General features: G+C 42.3%; 1 protein-coding gene and 1 long non-coding RNA gene across 2 annotated transcripts in view; both read right to left on the bottom strand.

Annotated features, from left to right (window-relative positions):
* Positions 1-4,928: 4,928 nt before the first annotated feature.
* Positions 4,929-7,655, bottom strand: LOC126210158 (uncharacterized). Its single transcript, XR_007540618.1, has 2 exons — positions 7,517-7,655; positions 4,929-7,354 (listed from the first exon to the last, which is right to left on the bottom strand). It is a non-coding gene; the product is annotated as an uncharacterized LOC126210158 (long non-coding RNA).
* Positions 7,656-7,689: 34 nt separating this feature from the next.
* LOC126210156 (uncharacterized protein CG43867) overlaps positions 7,690-19,825 on the bottom strand; it is a 462,670-nt gene continuing 450,534 nt past the window's right edge. The window contains exon 25 of the mRNA XM_049939307.1: positions 7,690-8,834. Within this exon, the coding sequence (XP_049795264.1) occupies positions 8,616-8,834 (219 nt within the window). The 3' untranslated portion in view covers positions 7,690-8,615. The remainder of the gene's footprint in view (positions 8,835-19,825) is intronic.

Consider the following 19,825-nt stretch of genomic DNA (forward strand, 5'->3'; position numbering starts at 1 on the left):
CTGAGCAACCCAAACAAGACACACGGCCTATCCTCGCAACCTTACTTTCGTCACTACCTCGTCTCCTACCTTCCAAATTACACAGAAGCTCTTCCGTGAAACTTTCAAGGCTAGCACTCCAGGAAGAAAGGATATTGTGAAGCCAAGGCTTAGACACAGCCTGGAGGATGTTTCCAGAATGAAATTTTCACTCTGCAGCAGAGTGTGCTCTGATATGAAACTGCCTGGCGGAACACTTGCCCACAAAAGGCAAAGGTCCCAAGTTCGAGTCTCAGTCTGTCACACAGTCGTAAACAGCGAGTGAATTTCGTCTCAGCACACACTCCACTGCAGAGTGAGAATTTCATTATGACTTCAGAATTTCTTATTTTTTCTGTTTATCTGGCTGGCACAAGTTCTTCCAATAAGTGTACCTATTTTATTTGTACCTCTTCTGGTAGTAGTGACTGCAGTTTACAAGCATGAGAAGCCAACACCGGTTATCCACTGGGAATTTTCAGTGAGTTATCTTGCAAATAATAATGACTCCCAACTACATTTTCAAATCCATTATACAAACCTGTTCTTCATACTGCCAGCTCAATTGGTAGTTGACCTTTCCATACAGTTTGGCACTGCTCATAGCCCGTTGCAAATATATCTGTTGTATCCAGGCTATTCCAATGTGATAAACTTTAATTTCGTGTTTTGAACCCCTGCTGACATGTATTACTCTAAATAAAATTGAAAATGTGGTCAGAATATATTTGTCTACTTATGGCTTCCACTAAGGATCTACATCTACATCTGCATGATTTCTCTGCTATTCACAATAAAGTGCCTGGCAGAGGGTTCAGTGAACCGTGTTCAAGCTGTCTCTCTACCGTTCCACTCTCGAATGGCGCATGGGAAAAATGAGCACTTAAATTTTTCTGTACGAGCCCTGATTTCTCTTATTTTATCATGATGATCATTTCTCCCTACATAGTTGGGTGCCAACAGAATGTTTTCACAATCAGAGGAGGAAATTGGTGATTGAAATTGCACGAGAAGATCCCGTCGCAACGAAAAATGCTATTTGTTTAACGACTGTCACCCCAATTCACGTATCACGTCTGTGGCACTATCTCCCCTATTTCATGATAATACAAAATGAGCTGCCCTTCTTTGAACTTTTTCGATGTCATCCATCAGTTCCACTTGATGCGGATCCTACACCGCACAGCAATGCTCCAGAATAGCGAAGACAAGTGTGATGTAAGCAGTCTCATTCGTAGACCTGTTGCGCCTTCTAAGTGTTCTGCCAATGAATCACAATCTTTGGTTTGCTCTACCCACAACATGATCTATGTGGTCATTCCAATTTGGGTTATTTGTAATTGTAATACCTAAGTATTTAGTTGAATTTAAGCCTTCAGATTTGTGTGACATATCGCATAATTGAAATTTAGCAGATTTCTTTTAGTACTCTTTATTCAGGGTCAACTGCCACTTTTTGCACCATACAGATATCTTATCTAAATCATTTTGCAATTTGTTTTGGTCATCAGATGACTTTACCATATGGTAAATGACAGCATCACCTGCAAACAATCTAAGAGAACTACTCAGATTGTCTCCTATTTCGTTAATATAGATCAGCAACAGTAGAAGACCTATAACACTTCCTTGGGGAACACTGGGTATTGCTTCTGTTTTACTCAATAATTTTCCATTTATTACTATGAACTGCGACCTTTCTGACAGGAAATCACGAATCCAGGAAATCACAACTGAGGCGATATTCCATTGACACTCAGTTTGGCTAGAAGACGCTTGTGAGGAACAGTGTCAAAAGCCTTCTGGAAATCTAAAAATATGGAATCAATTTGACACCCCCTGTCAATAGCAGTCACTACTTCATGAGTATAAAGACCAGTTGTGTTTTGCAAGAATGATATTTTCTGAATCCGTGCTGACTATGTGTCAATAAATTGTTTTCTTCCAGGTAATTCATAATGTTGGAACACAGTATACGTTCCAAAACCCTACTGCAAATCGACGTTAGTGACATGGGCCTGTAGTTAAGCAGATTGCGTCTATTTCCCTTTTAGGGTATTGGTGTGACTTGAGCAATTTCAGGTGCAGATCTTTCTGTGAACAAGCGGTTGTATATAATTGCTAAATATGGAGATACTGTATCAGCATACTCTGAAATGAAACCTGACTGGTATACAAACTGGACCGAAGGCCTTGCCTTTCTTAAGTGTTTTAAGCTGCTTCACTACACCGAAGGATATCTACTTATATGTTTCTCATCTTGGCAGTTGTTCTTGATCGGAATTCAGGAATATTTACTTTGTCTTCTTTGGAGAAAGAGTTTCGGAAAACTGTGTTTGATAACTCTGCTATAGTCTCACTGTCATCAGGGACTTCACCATTGTTATTGTACAGTGAAGGTATTGATTGTGTTTTGCCATTGGTGTACTTTATGTATGACCAGAATCTATTTGGGTTTTCTGCCAGATTCTGAGACAGGGTTTCATTGTGGAAATTATTAAAAGCATCTTGCATTGAAGTATGCACTACATTTCAAACTTCTCCAAAACTTTGCCAATCTTGGGGATTTTGCACTCTTTTAAATTTGGCATGCTTTTTTTGTTGCTTCTGCAACAGCGATATGACTCATTTTGTGTACCATGGGGGATCAGTCCCATCACTTATTAATTTATGTGGTATATATATCTCAATGGCCATTGATACTATCTCTTTGAAATCGTTCCACATCTTTTCTACATTTACATCATCAGATCAGAAGGAGTGGAGACTGTCTCTGCAAAAAGGCATTAAGAGCATTTTTGTCAGCTTTTTTAAATACATGTACTTTGCATTTCTTTTTGATGGTTGTGGGTGTTATAGTATTCAGTCTAGCAGAAACTGCCTTGTGGTCGAGATACTCCCTATTTGTCCAGGATTATTTGTTGCTAAGAGGTCAAATATGCTTTCTCAACCATTTACGTTTCAAGTGGGCTCATGAACTAATTGTTCAAAATAATTTTCTGAGAAAGCATTCAGTACAATTTCGGATGACGTTTTATGCTTGTCACCAGCTTTAAACGTATTATTTTTCCAGCATATCGAGTGTATATTGAAGTCATCACTTACTATAATTTTATGAGTGGGGTGCCTATTAGAAATGACACTCAACTTTTCTTTGAACTGTTCAGCAACTACACACATCAAAAAAAATTTTGTATCACCTCGGTTCTGAAAGTTCTGGAACCTGTATAGACAATTGGAATAGAGATCAACATAAACACCATTTCCGCCCTTTGTATTGCTCATGAAAACCACATATTGCATGTTGTACCACTACACAGAGGTAGTGGTCCAGACTGCTGTAAACACTGGTACCTCTAATACCCAGTAGCACGTCCTCTTGCACTGATGCATACCTGTATTTGTCGTGGCATACTATCTACAAGTTCATCATGGCACTGTCGCTCCAGATTGTCCCACTCCTCAACGGCGATTCAGCGTAGATCCCTCAGAGTGGTCAATCGGTCACGTCGCCATAAACAACCCTTTCCAATCCATCCCAGGCAAGCTCGATAGGGTTTATGTCTGGAGGACATGCTGGCCACTCTAGTAGAGAGATGTTATCCTGGAGGAAGTCATTCACAAGATGTGCACCATGGGGGCACGAATTGTCATCCACGAAGACAAATGCCTCGCCAATATGCTGCCGGTACGGTTGCTCTACCAGTCGGAGGATGGCATTAATGTATCTTACAGCCATTATGGCGCCTTCCATGACCACTAGTGGTGTATGTTGGCCCCACATAATGCCACCCCAAAACTGCAGGGACCTCCACCTTGCTGCACTCGCTGGACAGTGCATCCGAGGCGTTCAGTCGGACCAGGTTCCCTCCAAACTGTCTCCAACCTGAGCAATCCATTCGGCATGTTGTTGGCCCCATCTCTACCGCGCTACATGGTGTCATGTTTGCAAAGAGGAGTCTCACCATGGACATCAGGAGTGAAGTTGCGCATCATGCAGCCTATTGTGCACAGCTTGAGTTGTAACACAATGTCCTGTGGCTGCACGAAAAGCATTATTGAACATGGTGGCATTGCTGTCAGGGTTCCTTCAATCCACAATCCATAGGGAACGGTCATCCACTGCAGTAGCAGCCCTTGGGTGATCTGATTGAGTCATGTCATCGACAGTTCCTGTCTCTCTGTATCTCCTCCACATCTGAACAACATCGCTTTGGTTCACTCCGAGACACCTGGACAATTCCCTTGTTGAAAGCCCTTCTTGGCACAAAGTAACAATGTGGATGTGATTGAACCACAGTATTGACCGTCTAGGCATGGTTGAATTACAGACAACATGAGCCGTGTACCTCCTTCCTGGTGGAATGACTGGAACTGATCAGCTGTCAGACCCCCTCCGTCTAATAGGCACTGCTCATGCATGGTTGTTTACATCTTTGGGCAAGTTTAGTGACATCTCTGAACAGTCAAAGGGACTGTGTCTGTGATACAATATCCACAGTCAGTGTCTATCTAGAAGAGTTCTGGGAACTGGGGTGATGCAAAACTTATTTGATGTGTATATGTCTTCTGAGTCGTGGGGATGGTAAAATGATACAATTAATAGTTTAGTCCAATTGTCGAGTATAACCTATATCCATACTGTTTCGCAGGAACTATCTACTTCAATTTCACTACAAAGTAAATTACTTCTCACAGAAATAAATACTCCACCACCAACTGTATTTAATCTGTCTTTCCTAAAAACTGTTAGGTCATTCAAAAAATTTTCAGTTGACCTTTAGCCAGCTTTCCAATCACACAAAATCAGTTTCTCTGAAACTGAAATAGCTGGAAGGTTTTGATATAAAGCCAATGAATTTCTTTAGGATAAGTTGTTACTGTGGGTAAAGTGACAGTAAAACAAAATAATAGGTAAATTTTTCATTTCCAGATTGATAGAGTAGATTACATAATATATATTTGGCATAATATTTGAACATATTCACAACATATAGTCAAAGTCACAAACACTTTATCGATTTTTTTCACAAGCAAGCACTCTACTCACTCCCACACCTCAACTTGATCATCTTACGACAGGACACAAGATTCTAAAAATAAATGTTTACACAGAACATCAGGTGGAATACATCGCAACTGGGAGTGACCTTCTTCTGAAAATATTACCTACAAGTTTTAGGCCCTAAGACTCTATTTACATACAGTTACTTTCTTATCTCTCTGGTATCTTTGCTTAAAGCTGTTTAAGGATAGTACACTGGAGCTTGAACAGTTCACAGCAGTGGCACTGAAGTAAGTAATGAACATTCTGTTTTATTTTAATTCTAATTATGAGATAAGCTACAAGCACAAATGTGCTTGTTATGTCAGCATATCTAACAAAATTTTCACCAAAAGATTGCATTGATGTCTTCAGATATATAGGGTGTTTCACAGTTCATCTTACACACTTCTAGAGTTTGCACAGGGGACTTAGCACATCAAGTTTTACACAGGAATCCATGCCCGTATGATGCTACAGAGCATCAAAGTTATAGGCTTTGACATCTGTAAATGTATGTATATACAGGGTGATTCTATGATAATGTTACAAACTTTCTAAGATGGGCACATTTATTATACATTTTTTTTCTTTTTTTGGACCATACTCTGAAAGTTGCTGCCCAAACATCTTAGCAACAACACTACCTGTACATATATTCCACACTCAGAGGTATCCGAACAGTTTTCACTAATAACTTTTCATTTGTTTCTGGTACAGGGACCCTTATCTCAACCTGATACATTTATTCTTCTCCATCATCCTACAAAGTTTGTAACATCAAAACAGGATCACCATGTATATACATACATTTACAGGCATTGGAACCTATAACTTTGACACTCTGTGGTATTATTGGGTTCTTATGTAAAACTAGATCTACTACGTCCTATATACAACCTATAGCAGTTTGTAACATGAGTTGTAAAACACCCTGCATAACTGAAAATGAATCCAAAACAATGTTGTTCTACAGTGGGAAATCAGCACCTCAGCTTACTTAGTACAATTTTCCGTCCTGCACCTAACAATGACTTCTGTTTCAGTGACTAGTATGACCCTCAGACGAATTATACTAATATAGCAAATTGAAAATGGCGTTTGTAATGACTAGCAATGTTTGTACATTGCAAAAAATAGAGAGCAACACTGAAACATGTCATTGAGCAAAATATTGGAGTTTCTGAGGCTTCATTATTAGACTGAGTCTCTGAATCTATTTTGACTGGGCTATGTGAAATCCAAATAAATAACAGTAAAATGTATACACTTGCAAAACAAATAACAACAAAAATGGTAAGTTATATTTATATCCGTAAAGTATTCTAATATAAACTAGATGCTGCTGTTTATTACAAATATTTGCCATAAAAAATACCATACATTTAACAGCAAAAAATCTCATACATAATACATAAATGTTAGCAAAAAAGATTTCATGTAAAAACACACAGTATAAATTCAAGCACACAAACCAGTTACAGCAACAGTTGTCTTTTAATACAGATATACCTCACTATTTCAATTGGTGTTACATCACTCAAGGACTGAGTTTGGTCAGACTTCAAGACTTTTGTATTTAAATAGACAATGAAGGGAGAAGGGAGAGGAGGGGTTGATTGATGATGAGAGTATAAATCCAAAAAAATATTGGCAAAATTAAAATAATCTCCCTACAGCCACAGACATTCACAGAAACTCAACTAGCAGTCAATTAGATCAAGGAGCTCCATGTGGAACTGTCTACCTTACAATCATGTTTTTCATTTCTCCTCTCTCACTCTCTCTCTCTCTCTGTCTCTCTCTCTCTCTCTCTCTTTCTCTCCCCTCCCCCCTTCTCTCTCTCTCTCTCTCTCTCTCTCTGTATATCTGCCCCTGTCTCTCTCTAATAATTTCTTCATGTCCTCAGAAAGGATTCATTCATTTCAAAAGTTAAAAGTTTGGTCTTCTATGTTGTATATTTCTATTAGTTAATGACACAATTTTTCCATTTTTATTGTTAACACCATATTTTGCATTAAAAGATATCAAAAACACCTGGCAGATGAGCCTATACTTTACCTAATTGAACATATATTTCCTAAAAATTGAGAAATAACAAAATGACATCCTTCTTTTTCATGTATAAATGTTATAAATTCATAGGTTCATACAAACTTACAAATAACAAAATACTTTATCACTAATCATAACTCTTAATTTTAACTGAAGTGGAGACATAATGATGTTCCCTGGTTTCTTTTGTTGCCATCATAAACCATGGATTTGGAGAAGCAGTCTCATTAACAGTAACTACAGAACAAATCATAGAAAGTAAAAAGTTAGTATGTCAATCTATTACTCAGATGACAAATATCTTAAAACACACAATTCCAAAGTTTTATTAGCACTATGTAAGAAATTTATCACATTAATATTCTACCAAAAGAGGTAATGTACACAAATACTGCTCACATAGAAATGAAGAATGGAAGCTTCTTGATGTTCAACTGCTGATAAAGGGGACTAAAACTGCACTGAAAGTTATGGAAGATCTAAACTTAATCAAAGCAAAACTTAGAAAAAAATATCTTGATGACAGGTGACAGGTAAATTAACCCCCCCCCCCCCCCCCCGTCCTCCTTGTCCCCATGCCATTCTCAAGTGGTGTTGACACTTTGTAAGTAATTTATCATAATATTATTCTACGTGACAAAAGATTATGTCCACAAATATTGGGCAAATCTGCTAATACAGGAGTAGAGAAGCTTTTTGAAATTTAACTGGACATACACTGTATCACCTCAAGAGGAATTTGGGGGTGTAGCACAACACAGGTCTGCAAGTTTCTGTAGTGTTATCTTTGAGCATGGCTATTGCATTTGTTTGAAGAGACTACAAGACAAATCACAAAAAAGTTCAGTACTTTCTGAACAAAATGTTTATTTCAAGATATTTGTCTTCTGCTAGAACTTATTAGAATGAGTTCCCATTGTGGGGTTTAAAGTTGACACATTAAGATACCATAAATTAATATTAACTCAAATCTGGCTGACAAACTGTGTTATTCCTAAAGGGCACAAGCTGCTACAGGCCTCACATAACGATTCAAAAGTTTATAGCCCCCACTACTCTCCAAATTACACATTCTCGCTGATTACGAATACACCTTTTATGCACAATTTAAAATTTTTTTCACTCCTTTTCAGCATCACTTTTGCTACAGATTACAACCTAAGCTACCGATCTTTAGTATGACTTGCACAATAACTCATAAAAAAGCAATAATTCAGATAAAAGCTATCTGTTGCTATACAAAAAAGCAGAGCTGTTGCTGCAATTCTGTTTTCTAACCTATTTACAAAGTCCTCTCTACTAATGCATTTGTCAGTCCGACTAACACTGTCTCGATTTCAGCTCCGGCACAGATCTCGCTCCTAGTTCCGAGTCCAAAACTACTTTAACACTACTCGAAGAAGTGGCAGACGACTCGGTGTGTCTACTGTTTCCACATGTGTGGTACACACTCCTCGGTGGAGGAACTGTGGGGGTGCGGTGCTGGAAGCGCCTACTGTCACGCGACACCGCTGTCGAGGTGCGCCCGCTTCTTGGAGTCGGTCCTGTGCAGTCTCTCTGGCGTCTGCTGGTGGTCGGGCGTCGACTTGAGAATGTCTGGCTGCGGACCCGATCCAGATGCGGAGCCGTGCCCTCCGGTGCTGCTCCCGGCCCCGGTCGACGTCGTCACCTGCGACTGCAGCGTCGACACCGTCGCCCCGCCTGTTCCGCCGGGAGCCTGAGGTAAATGCGAGAGTTACACTCTGTTAACTGTCCGCTGAATTACAGTTCTGCTAGGTGTTTAGTTTTCTAACAAGAAGTTGTCCTCAGGGATGGAATTGACTTTTTGAAACTTCCTATATGACAATCTAGGTTAGGGTACCAGGTATCACATCATTCAGCAGTTTACCTCAGATGGCCCTCATATGCGAGTACTCAATGAAACGGTTTCAAATTTCATTTGAACCACTGGAGTTTTGGAAAAAGCACAAGTGTCATAATGATGCCATAGCCTAGTGGTTAAGTTGCCATACTGAGGGTTGTGGGTTCAAATCCTGTTGGTTGTAATATATCTTTTTTAACAAATCTTTAACAAAACAAATCTGATCATTATTTTTATTCAGTTAATTGGCTCAAATATAAGTTGTTTTTGTTTTTAATCTTTCACTGTGTCACTTTAATCTTTGTATTAACTGTTTTATTTACTCTGATTTTTACTTTCATTTGGAATTTATGCCCATGTGATTTTAATTATTTTTTATGTATTTACTTTGATTTAATTACTTTCTGTTCATTGTTTTATATTTTTGTTGATGTTATTGCAATCATTATTTCTATTACTCATTTTGCTCAAATGTTGTATTATTTATGAAATCTTCTTTGTTTTAAATCTTCATCTGTGAAATTTTGTGCACGGTGCGAGAAAAAATTAAGTTTTAATCATTTGTATGACAGTTACCATCCACACAAATGTTCAACTTGCAATGAAAAATAAATTTTGACACTGTTGCACAGCCAATACAAATAGATAATTTTGTCTTTAACTTTTGAGCTAATAGCCTGGTATTTTTTAATATTTAAATATAATCATAAATAATTAATAAAAACCGGCATTCCAGTTCGGGCTGCTGGAGGAGGCAATGGTGTGTGCATAAAGTTGCTTGTTCTGTGAATATATGTGTGTGTTTTCTTATCTGAAGGAGCCTTTGGCCAAACTGCAACTCAATGTGCCATCTTTACGTTGAGTAGCAATCTATTCTTTTCCTAATTTTGTTGATATTCCAAACTGGAGTTTCCAGTGTCTGATCCAAAATAATTAAAAATACTTAAAATCACATGGGCAAAGATTCCAAATGAAAAAAAAAAGAATAAGAGGAAGAAATACTGAAAGCAAATTAAAAAATTAATATGATGATTACAATGATATGACAGTAATTCAATAAAAATAATGGTCACTGTAAAAGGTGTAAAAAACAGATAGACTACAGGCAACAGGGTTTGAACCCACAATCTTCAGTATATCAGCCAAATTACTTAACCACTAGGCTATGGCACCATTATAACAATGGTGCTATTTTGAAGGCTCTAGTGGATCACATGAAATTCTGAAACTATCTTTCACCAAAGGCTCACCAGGGTGAATGGCTGCAGGGTGTGATACATGAGACCATAACCCACACATCTGTATGAACAGCTGCAAAGAGTTGAACTCACGCATGGGGACATTCCTTTGTAAAAGTTCTCCAACATTCTATTTTACATACAGTTTCACTTTTGAAAACATTCAGATGCTCTGCAGTAATGGCAATGTGGGCCACATGGTATGGACATACAACAATTCTGCTGACAATTCTTAACACCAACAAAGCACATGTTGGGAAACTTGATAAAGAAACTAATCTACTGTCTTCCCAGTAGTGTTCCTGCTGTGCCATTACCATAGCTTCAACATCAGGGCAAGCATACAGTAGAATGTTCACTTTTTGTTTTAGGGATGATCCTTATTTAACTGAGGAAGAAATGTGTTACACATCACCGCAGGGAGTATTTACTGTTTCCCAGTATATTAAATCTGTCAGTTATATTGAGAGTCAAAACGCTTCAATAGAAAACCATGATGTGAATGAACCAAATGGGTTCACCGAGTGGTAGGTTCTAGAAGACAGGAAATGCAGACGCAGCCAAAAGTGACCAGGCCACATAAGTCAACTGATGTGTGAGCTGCACATTCTGTAACTCCCGCAAAGTCTACGTGATGCCTTTTCAGACAGTTTGGTCTCTTTGTATGTAGTTGCTGTGTGATTAAAGATGCATCTGTAAAGAACTGATTTGGTTCACAAGTTGATATCTGAGAACAACTGAAAGGAAGTCGCTTTCTACCAGTAGTTAATGTCAACTGTAACACCAGAGGGGAAAAAAATGTGGTAACAGGTTCTGGTCTCACAAGGCACATTTACCCACTGATGACCATGTGAATGTAAAGAATTCACAGATTTGGACAGTGCAAAATCCACAACTTCTACATGAATCCCTTCTGTAAGCTCTAAAAATGGGTGTTTCATGTAGAATGACAATTAAATAATTACATTCTTTCAGGGTAGTTTGAACAGTGAGGACTGCAATTAGTAAGCACTATAGGAGTAATAGCTATAGTACATGAGGTTTCAGCAGGACAGTACTAAGACACACACAACCAACTAAACCTCAGATTTCTTGGAACAGTGTTTACATAGAAAACTTATCTCCTGATATACCCACACCTCACCTTTTCTGGGGATATGTTAAGGATGCTGCTTATAAAAGTCAGCCTTGCACTACTCCCAAATTGCTGGAATAAACTGGAGGATGTTTTGCTTCAGTTCGTTGAAGAGTGTAAGAATGTGTGCATAAGAAAATGCACTGTCGTATTCAGTTATGTGACTCACGTAATAGAGTCCACATTCAATTACTTCCATTCTGATAATTTTGCCACAAGCCTCTGTCTACAGTGCCTGCAACAGAACCAGGGGCATTGCAAACAAGGGTATGGGTACAACAGTGCAGAAACTTTCAATCTTTTAGCTTCTCCCCTCAAAATAAATTTGTAGCTGAATTGATAATTTCTTGGTAGAAGGCATGTAACACATTATCTAGGACTGAAAGTCATCAACAGAAGTGGAAATAACGTCAGGCATACACCAAGAAAATGTATTGGGACCCTTGCTGTTCATGTTGTATACTAATAGACTGGCAAACAACATTAATAGTAACCACAAACTTTTTATGTTTAATGCAGTTATTTATAATTAACTACTATCTCAAAAAACTGCACAATTATTCAGTAAGATCTTGATAAGATTTCAAAGGAATGCAAAGACTGTAAACTGTTACAGCTGTGAGCAACCAGGAAGCAGTGCACAGCAGATAGTGGAGACGCAAAGCCACCAGGCGGGGGAGTCACTGGAGGTATCGCTAACAATGAACAAACAGGACAGATGAACAAGTAGGGGATGACAGACACTACGACTGACCAAGACACCACATGAGGCAAGCAAGCAAGAACTGAGGTGATAAACACGGTGAGACAACAACAACACAGGAACACTCCTAACAACAACAGTATGTATCTCGACATGCAGAACTGGAATGCAGCACGGCCAAGATGCACACACACACACACTACAGCGAGTACTAGTCCGCCGGGGTAACACTGCACGGCCACCTAGGTACACGAGTGTGGGAAATGCGATCGGCTGCCGGCTTCACAAGGTACAGAGTGTGGCACACTCGCACAGCGAAGCTCGCTGCACAACACACAGAACTGGAATGCACTACGGCTGAGCTGCACACACAAACTACAGCAAGTACCAGACTGCCGGGGTAGCACCACATGGCTGCCTAAATACGTGACCGCAGGAAACGTGATTGGGCCTGGACTTCATGTGGTACAGAGGGTGGCACACTCGTACGGCGAAGCTCACAGTGCAGGTGTGCCGGAGCACACCCTAGTGGGTATCCAAGTCCATACCCTCCGGCACGCATTCAACTTCCGCACCTTCCGACACCAGATCCGTCTCCCCCAGAACCTCTGCGTAGCGGTGGAAATGCCGCAGACAGTGGCATTGTGGGTGGAGGGAGGGAACAGAGGGAGACCCTGTGTTGTCGACTGCCCTCGGCTGGTCGGGAGGGCAGTCCGTGGAATCCACTGGCCAGTGGAATGGGTTGAGCCTGGAAGAACTGTGGCTGAGCATCTGGCTAGAGAGCAATGGAATTCCTGGAATTCTGAAGCACACCCTAAGTCAGGAAGGCAGGGCATTGTATGGCGCCTATGATCCTTGTGGATGCGGGAAGGAGTGCCGACGTGCCTGTGGGGAGCCATTGGCCATTGGCAGTGGGGCCAACTTGAGGGCCTCGTGCACACCAGAGGAAGGGGGGTGGGGGTGGGGGGAGAGGGGGATGGGTGCCATGAAGGGGTATGAAACTGGAGTTGGTTATGGTGGCAGCATCAAGCACCTTCTGTGTCTATACTAATGACACATGCTGCCCATGGGTCACGGCTACTGTGGCGGGAGACCAAGCAACCTCGCCCCCTTACAAGCGGGTCCACACGGCCATCCCTGGGATGTAGTGCTGAGAGGGTCAAAAGCAGGGCTCAGAAGGTGACAGTATTAGCAGACGGAGCAGGGTCTGTGCTTGCCGCCCATGGAGGAGTTCGGCCAGACTATGATCGTCAATCGGCGTGGTGTTATAAGAGCTCAGGAATAATGTAAGGGCTGATGTGGTGGCAGAGGATTTGATCGCTTTTGTCAGCTGTTGTTTAAATGTCCTAACCAGTTATTCAGTTGTACTATTTGAGGATGGATGGAACGGAGGGGTGTGGATGTGTTTGATACCGTTGGCCTCACAGAATGCACGGAAGGTGGCTGTCGTGAGTTGGGGGCCATTATAGAAGACCGAGGTATGAGGCAGGCCTTTGAAGTCGAGAACCTGAGCCGAGGCCGTGAGTGTGGCATCAGTCGTGGTGGATGCCATGCACACCACATATGGGTATCTGGAGTATGTATCCACAATGAGTAACCACATCGATCCCAAGAACGGGCCCCCAAAGTCGAGATAGATGCAGTCCCAGGGCCAGCAATGGGTGAGCCAGGGCTCAAATGATTGCCAAGGGCTTGCCGGGTGATACGCACACACCGTGCACCCGTGGACCAAGTGTTCGATGCCACCGTCAATGCTGAGCCAATACACATGATGGCGAGCCAATGACTTTATATGGGACATCCCCCAGAGTAGCAAGCATAGGATGCTGTGGCGCAAATAGGGTGGGATGATCACCCAATGGGTGTCAGCCTCCGTGGCCAACAGAAGGACACCCGTCACAACTGAGAGCCTTTGTAAGAGGTGCTGTCAGGGGCTGGATTCAGTTTTCAACCAATGAGTCAGATAGGTGGGCCACCCATGGGTCACATAGTGGAGAACCTGCCGCAAAATGGGGTGGCAGAGGCGATCTGTGCAGCGTGATGGGAAATCTGTTCAGTGTATCTTGATGGGCCAAATCAATGTGAAAGTAGAGGACTTCCTGCTGGTAAAACTTGGGATCAGGGCCCAAGGGGAGAAATGACAAGGTATCTGCTTTGGAGTGTGGAGACGTGGGAAATTTGGAAATCTGTGGTAAGTTCCTATGGGATCAAACTGCTGAGGTCTTTGGTCCCTAGGCTTACACACTACTTAAGGACAACACACACACCCATGCCCAAGGAAGGCCTTGAACCTCTCACAGGGGGGAGCTGCACGACCGTGGCATGGTGTCTGAGACTGCACGGCTATCCGGCAAGGCTGAGAGATGGGCTTATATCAGAAAACGTAAGTCTAATTGCATAAGAACAGCACCCAGCGCTGCAGATGCTTGAGCAGTTCGCTCTGGGAGGTGTGTGTCTGTGAGCCGAATAGGTTAACCAAAGGCTAGTGATCAGTGAGGAGAGCGAACTTTGTGTCAAACAGATAGATGTGAAACTTTTGAATGGCAAACACAATTGCCACAGCCTCTTTCTCAATCTGAGAATAAGTAGTTCCTCTGTGCTGGGGACAGCATATTGGACACATACACAATGTGCTGTTCTGAGCCATCCTCATTCCTGTGAGCCCCGGCTACCCCAATACCATAGGCCAAAGCATCGGCCTCCACAACCAAGGGGTGAAGGGGCAGTCTGGAAAGAAGGGTCAGGCAAGGGGCAGATTTGAGCATAGTTTTCAAGCAGAGAAAAACTTGATCGCAGGCAGGAGTCTAGTTGAAAGGCACCTCTTTGCGATGCAAGAGATTGAAGGGCTGTGCAACATCAGTAGCCTGGGATAAAGATTTAAGTAGTAGTTAACCTTGCACAAAAACAAACTGGAGGTCAGATAAACCCTTGGGGAGTTGAAGGCCACGACATTGCGATCCGATGGATGAATGCTGTCTTTACTGAGCCAGTGTTCAGAGTATTCTTCCAGTTGAAAGAAACTACACTTTTCCAGCGGACAGCATAAGCCTGTGGCCTGCAGGGCATGAAATAAGGTACTGAGGTTGTGCAAATGCTCGTGACATGTATGACCAGTGACCACGATGTCATTGAGGTAATTGACACAAGCCAGGATGGGCTGAGTGAGCTGCTCCAGGTACCTTAGGAAAATGGTCAGCACCAAGGAAATACCAAATGGAAGGTGCTTGTGTTTATATAATCCAAAAGGCATGTTGATGACAACGATGTTCTGGAATTCCTCGTCTAAGGGTAATCGGTGGTAGGCCTCCGCAAGGTCGATCTTAGGGAAGTACTTGCCACACCCAAGTTTTGCGAGAAGGTCTTCCTGCCGGGGAATGGGATAAGTTTCAACCAGACACTGTGCATTGATTGTAACACTGAAATCCCCACACAGGTAAAGGGAGCTATTGCATTTCCTGATCACCACTAACGGCGTTGCCCAAGCACTCGCTTTCACGGGTTTGAGGATACAAGCAGCCTGCAGTCGATCAAACTCTTGCTTGACTGCTGGACATAAGGCCAGAAGAATGGGTTGAGCCTGGAAGAACTGTGGCTGAGCATCTGGTCGGAGAGCAATGGGCTCCTGGTATTCTGAAGCACACCCTAAGTCAGACTGAAATAGAGAGGCATAGGTCAAGCATAGATCATCGAGGTCCTGGAACAGGACGGCAGTGGAAATGACCTTAACTTTGTCAGAAATCAAAAAGCCAAACAGTGTGAAAGCATCAAATCCAAAAATGTTTGAAGCCAAGGGATGGTCAGCCACCTGTGGGGTCAGGAGACGGGGAATGTGGTTGTAGGTGGCTGAGACCAAGAACTGCCCACAGAGGCTGAAAGAACCATCAATATATGTAAACAATCTCCAAGAGGTGGGAGGAAGCTCCGAGAAACCCACCCATGTATACATCGCCAGAGACAGTTACCCCCACGTTGACCTGGAAATGAACGTCTACGTTAAAAATGCGTCACTGGGGCATCCGCGTCAATGGGGCATCCAGTGGGACGACTGATTGCAGCGTGTGCACAATATACTGACGTCCTGTGGATGAGGGGCTGGAGCAGGTTGAGCAGCTGCAACTGACAGATCGGACACGGCCATCTTTCTGACAGAGTGTGCACGTCTTCCAGCAATGGGGACAGTCTGTGCAGGAGTGGGTGAAAAAGCACTGCAGGCAAGACAGAAGTGAGCGACGTGGCCGCTGACAGGGGGTGACCGGCGGCTCTGAAGCCAGAGCGGTGTCGGACAAGGAGGAGTCTCGACAATGTTGCTCTCTGTGGGCTGTACGACGCCGACAGTGTGAGGGAGACGCTTGTAGGGAGGACTCTACTGCTGCCACCTGGGGCCTCGTCATGAGATGCACGTTCACTGCTTGGGTGACGTCTTCCAGCAAGAGGTTATCAAGTTTCAATGCAGCCGTGCAGACCCCCCGATCGAGTGACACTTGAATGACAACATTGCGGATCGAGGATCTGCATATTACACTTTGCAATGCCGATCGGTGCATTTGCAGCTGAGACCCTGCGAGCACGTGACCCGAGAACAGTATGACTGACTGGGCCGTTTGTGGTACTGGTGGAACTCCAGCTGAGACACAATGACACGGTATTGCTGGGAATAGTAGTTAGACAGCAGCACACATATCTTGTTAAAGGAGAGAGCCACGGGGTCTGACAACGATGCCAACTAGCGGAGCAGAAAGAATGTGTCGGGGGATGCCCAGGACAAGAACAAAGACTGCTGTAGGGAGTAATCTGTGACCTGAAACACTGTGAAATGTTGTTTCATATGATGCCAGTATGTTTCCCAGTCTTCTTTAAAGTTATTAAAGGGTGGAAACAATGGCGGACTCGGGGAAGCATCAGAAACCGAGACACCCAGGGGCTGGTGTGGTAGGGTGTCCCGTGCCGTGAATTTGTGCGTCAGCAACTGCAAGGATTGCTGTAATACATCTAACTGGCACTGCTGCTGCTGCATGAGCTTCTGCTGTTGTTCCAGGAGACAGACAAACTTAGCCTCCATGCTACTGAACCTTTCACCTCGTCACCAATGTTAAAGCCACGAGTGATTGGTGAGCGGTGCATGGCAGAGAATGGAGATGCAAAGCCGACAGGCAGGGGAGCTCCTGGAGGTATTACTAACAATGAACAAACAGGATGGGCAAACAAGTAGGGGATGGCAGACACTAGGACCGAAATGCAGGGACACTCCAAACAACAACAGTATGTATCTCAACACACGGAACTGGAACACAGTATGGCCGAGATGCACACGCGTACTAAGGCGAGTACCAGACTGACGGGGTAACGGCACACAGCCACCTAAATATATGACCGCGGAAAATGCATTGGCCCTGTACTTCAAGTGGTACGGAGAGTGGCGCACTCATATGGCGAAGCTCAAGGTGCGGGCACACACCAGAACACAGAGACCCCAGTGTGCATCCAGGTCCATACCTTCTGGCGTACATTCAACTTCCGCACCTTCTGACACCAGATACACTAGCATTAAATGTTCAAAAATGTAAAATTGTACACTTCTTGAAAATAGGAACAATAATACACTATCACCGCAATATTTATGAGTCGGAATTGGAATCACATAATTCAAACAAATACCTGTGTCCAACAATTTGGAAGGATATAAAATGGTATGATCACATAGGCTCGGTCACAGAAATAGCATGTGGCAGGCTATGGTTTATTAGTAAGATACTAGGAAAAGACAGTCAATAAAAGATACTGCTTACATAATACACATGAGACCCATCCTAGAACATTGCTCAAAAGTGCGAGACCCGTAACATAGAGTACTAACAGAGAATAATGAATTTACACAAAGATGGGTGCATTAACTTGTTACAGGTTAGTCTGACACATGGGAGAATGTCACAAATATGTTGAAAAAGACCAAATATCCCATGCACCCTGTTTACAAAGTGGTAAAACCATTATTAAGGGACCAGTCTAGGAATGTATTACAGTAACCTAAGTCTCATTCCCACAGGGACTAAAAAAATTAAATGAGACCAGAAAATTCCTGACAGATTAAAACTGTGCACCAAACTGCAACTCGAACCTGGGATTTTTGCCTTTAGCAGGCAAGTATATCTAGCAACTGAGCCATCCAGACATGACACACACAGTTCTACCACCTTCAGTACTCCACCTCCTACCCCCCACCTACAGCAGTTCTCCTGCATACCTAGCAGAAACAACACCCCCAGAGGAAAGGACATTGTGAGGAAATGAGTGAACCATAAACAAGGTGGTTCTTTATAGACAATTCTTTCACTCTACACAAGAGTGTGGACTGTTCCGAAACTTACTGGCAGATTAATACTGTGTGCCAGACCAGACAGGCAAAGGTTCTGAGTTCAGAGTCCAACCTGGCACACATTTTTGATCTGTCAGAACGTTCCAAGTTGGTTAGTTTCACATTCCGCGGATCATTTGCACGATAAATTGTAATGATATAGAATGACATGTTTTACATGCACATCACAATTTATTTCGTGGTCATTTACAAGTGGGATCTTTATTTACTTTAACATACAAAGGTTAGTTAGTAATTCCAACCCGTACCTTTTACACATTACAATAATAGAAATTCCTTTGTAGAACAGGGCGAGTTGTCAAGGAAAAACCTTTTCAGTTTGCTATAAGATTTTACTCTGCTGTGGGTCACACATTTTATATCACTGGGTAAATGGTCACAAATTTTGTTTGCAAGAGTTGTACATCCATTTTTGTGCTAAAGACAACCTTAATGTGGCATAATGAATGTCATTTTTGGGATTCTGTACCTCCACTGGTAAAACTGGATCACTTTGTTGCCTATCTGTCTCTGTCTGTCTGCACAACTCTCAAGACCCCTTTTCCCACAGAACGGGTAGAGGTATCAAGTTGAAATTTACATCATACGTTTTGATGCTCGCTAATCACTCATCATAATCTGTAGGTACTTCTCATTGACCTAGAATCATAAAATTTTGCAAGTAGCAAAGTTTAACAGCACAGTTACAGGAAAGAATCTGAAAACTGTTAATTTGTAATTATATCACATAATTTTTTTGCCATTTGTTGTCCCTCTGTTGACCATCAGTTAATACCACTTTTTCAGAGAAACAGGTAGAATATCAACTTGAAATTTACATCACCCACTAAGATCTATGGTCCCTTGGTGGTGTAAATAATTTAACCTTTAAGTCAATGTGATCTAATGATACAGCCTTATATGTCACATATTATAATATAAACTCACTCATCAAAACCTACAAATGAACTGTCAAAAAACATGTTGGGCCTGGTGGTAGAGGTAAAGTGCTCGCCTGGAAACTTGAGAGATTGGGGGGATAGAACCTCAGTTGAACCACAGATTATTCAGTCTTCATTTTAAGCTAGCCTTCACCTCTGAATGAAGTGAGGAGTTGCCAGAAACAACATGTGGTTCAGATTCCACATGAAACTGTAGGCCCCTTTCTCCAGTTGAATGACTGTGGTAGGTTAGGGATACGCAACACACTGAAGTGGCGTCCAACAGAGCCAGTTATTATTATCTATACACGAGGGAGGATTGGAAAGTAATGCATAATAATTCTTCCCCTCTTGTACTGCAGCTGCTACGTTGAAATTTCACGACAATATAGTTTGAAATTGGCACTACACAGGGTATTTTGTTTTCATCTGCACCTCTTGTGATAGAAGCCTGAACTATGAAACAAACATGGAATGC

The sequence above is a fragment of the Schistocerca nitens genome, chromosome 10, assembly GCF_023898315.1.
Source record: "Schistocerca nitens isolate TAMUIC-IGC-003100 chromosome 10, iqSchNite1.1, whole genome shotgun sequence".
NCBI lineage: Eukaryota > Metazoa > Arthropoda > Insecta > Orthoptera > Acrididae > Schistocerca > Schistocerca nitens.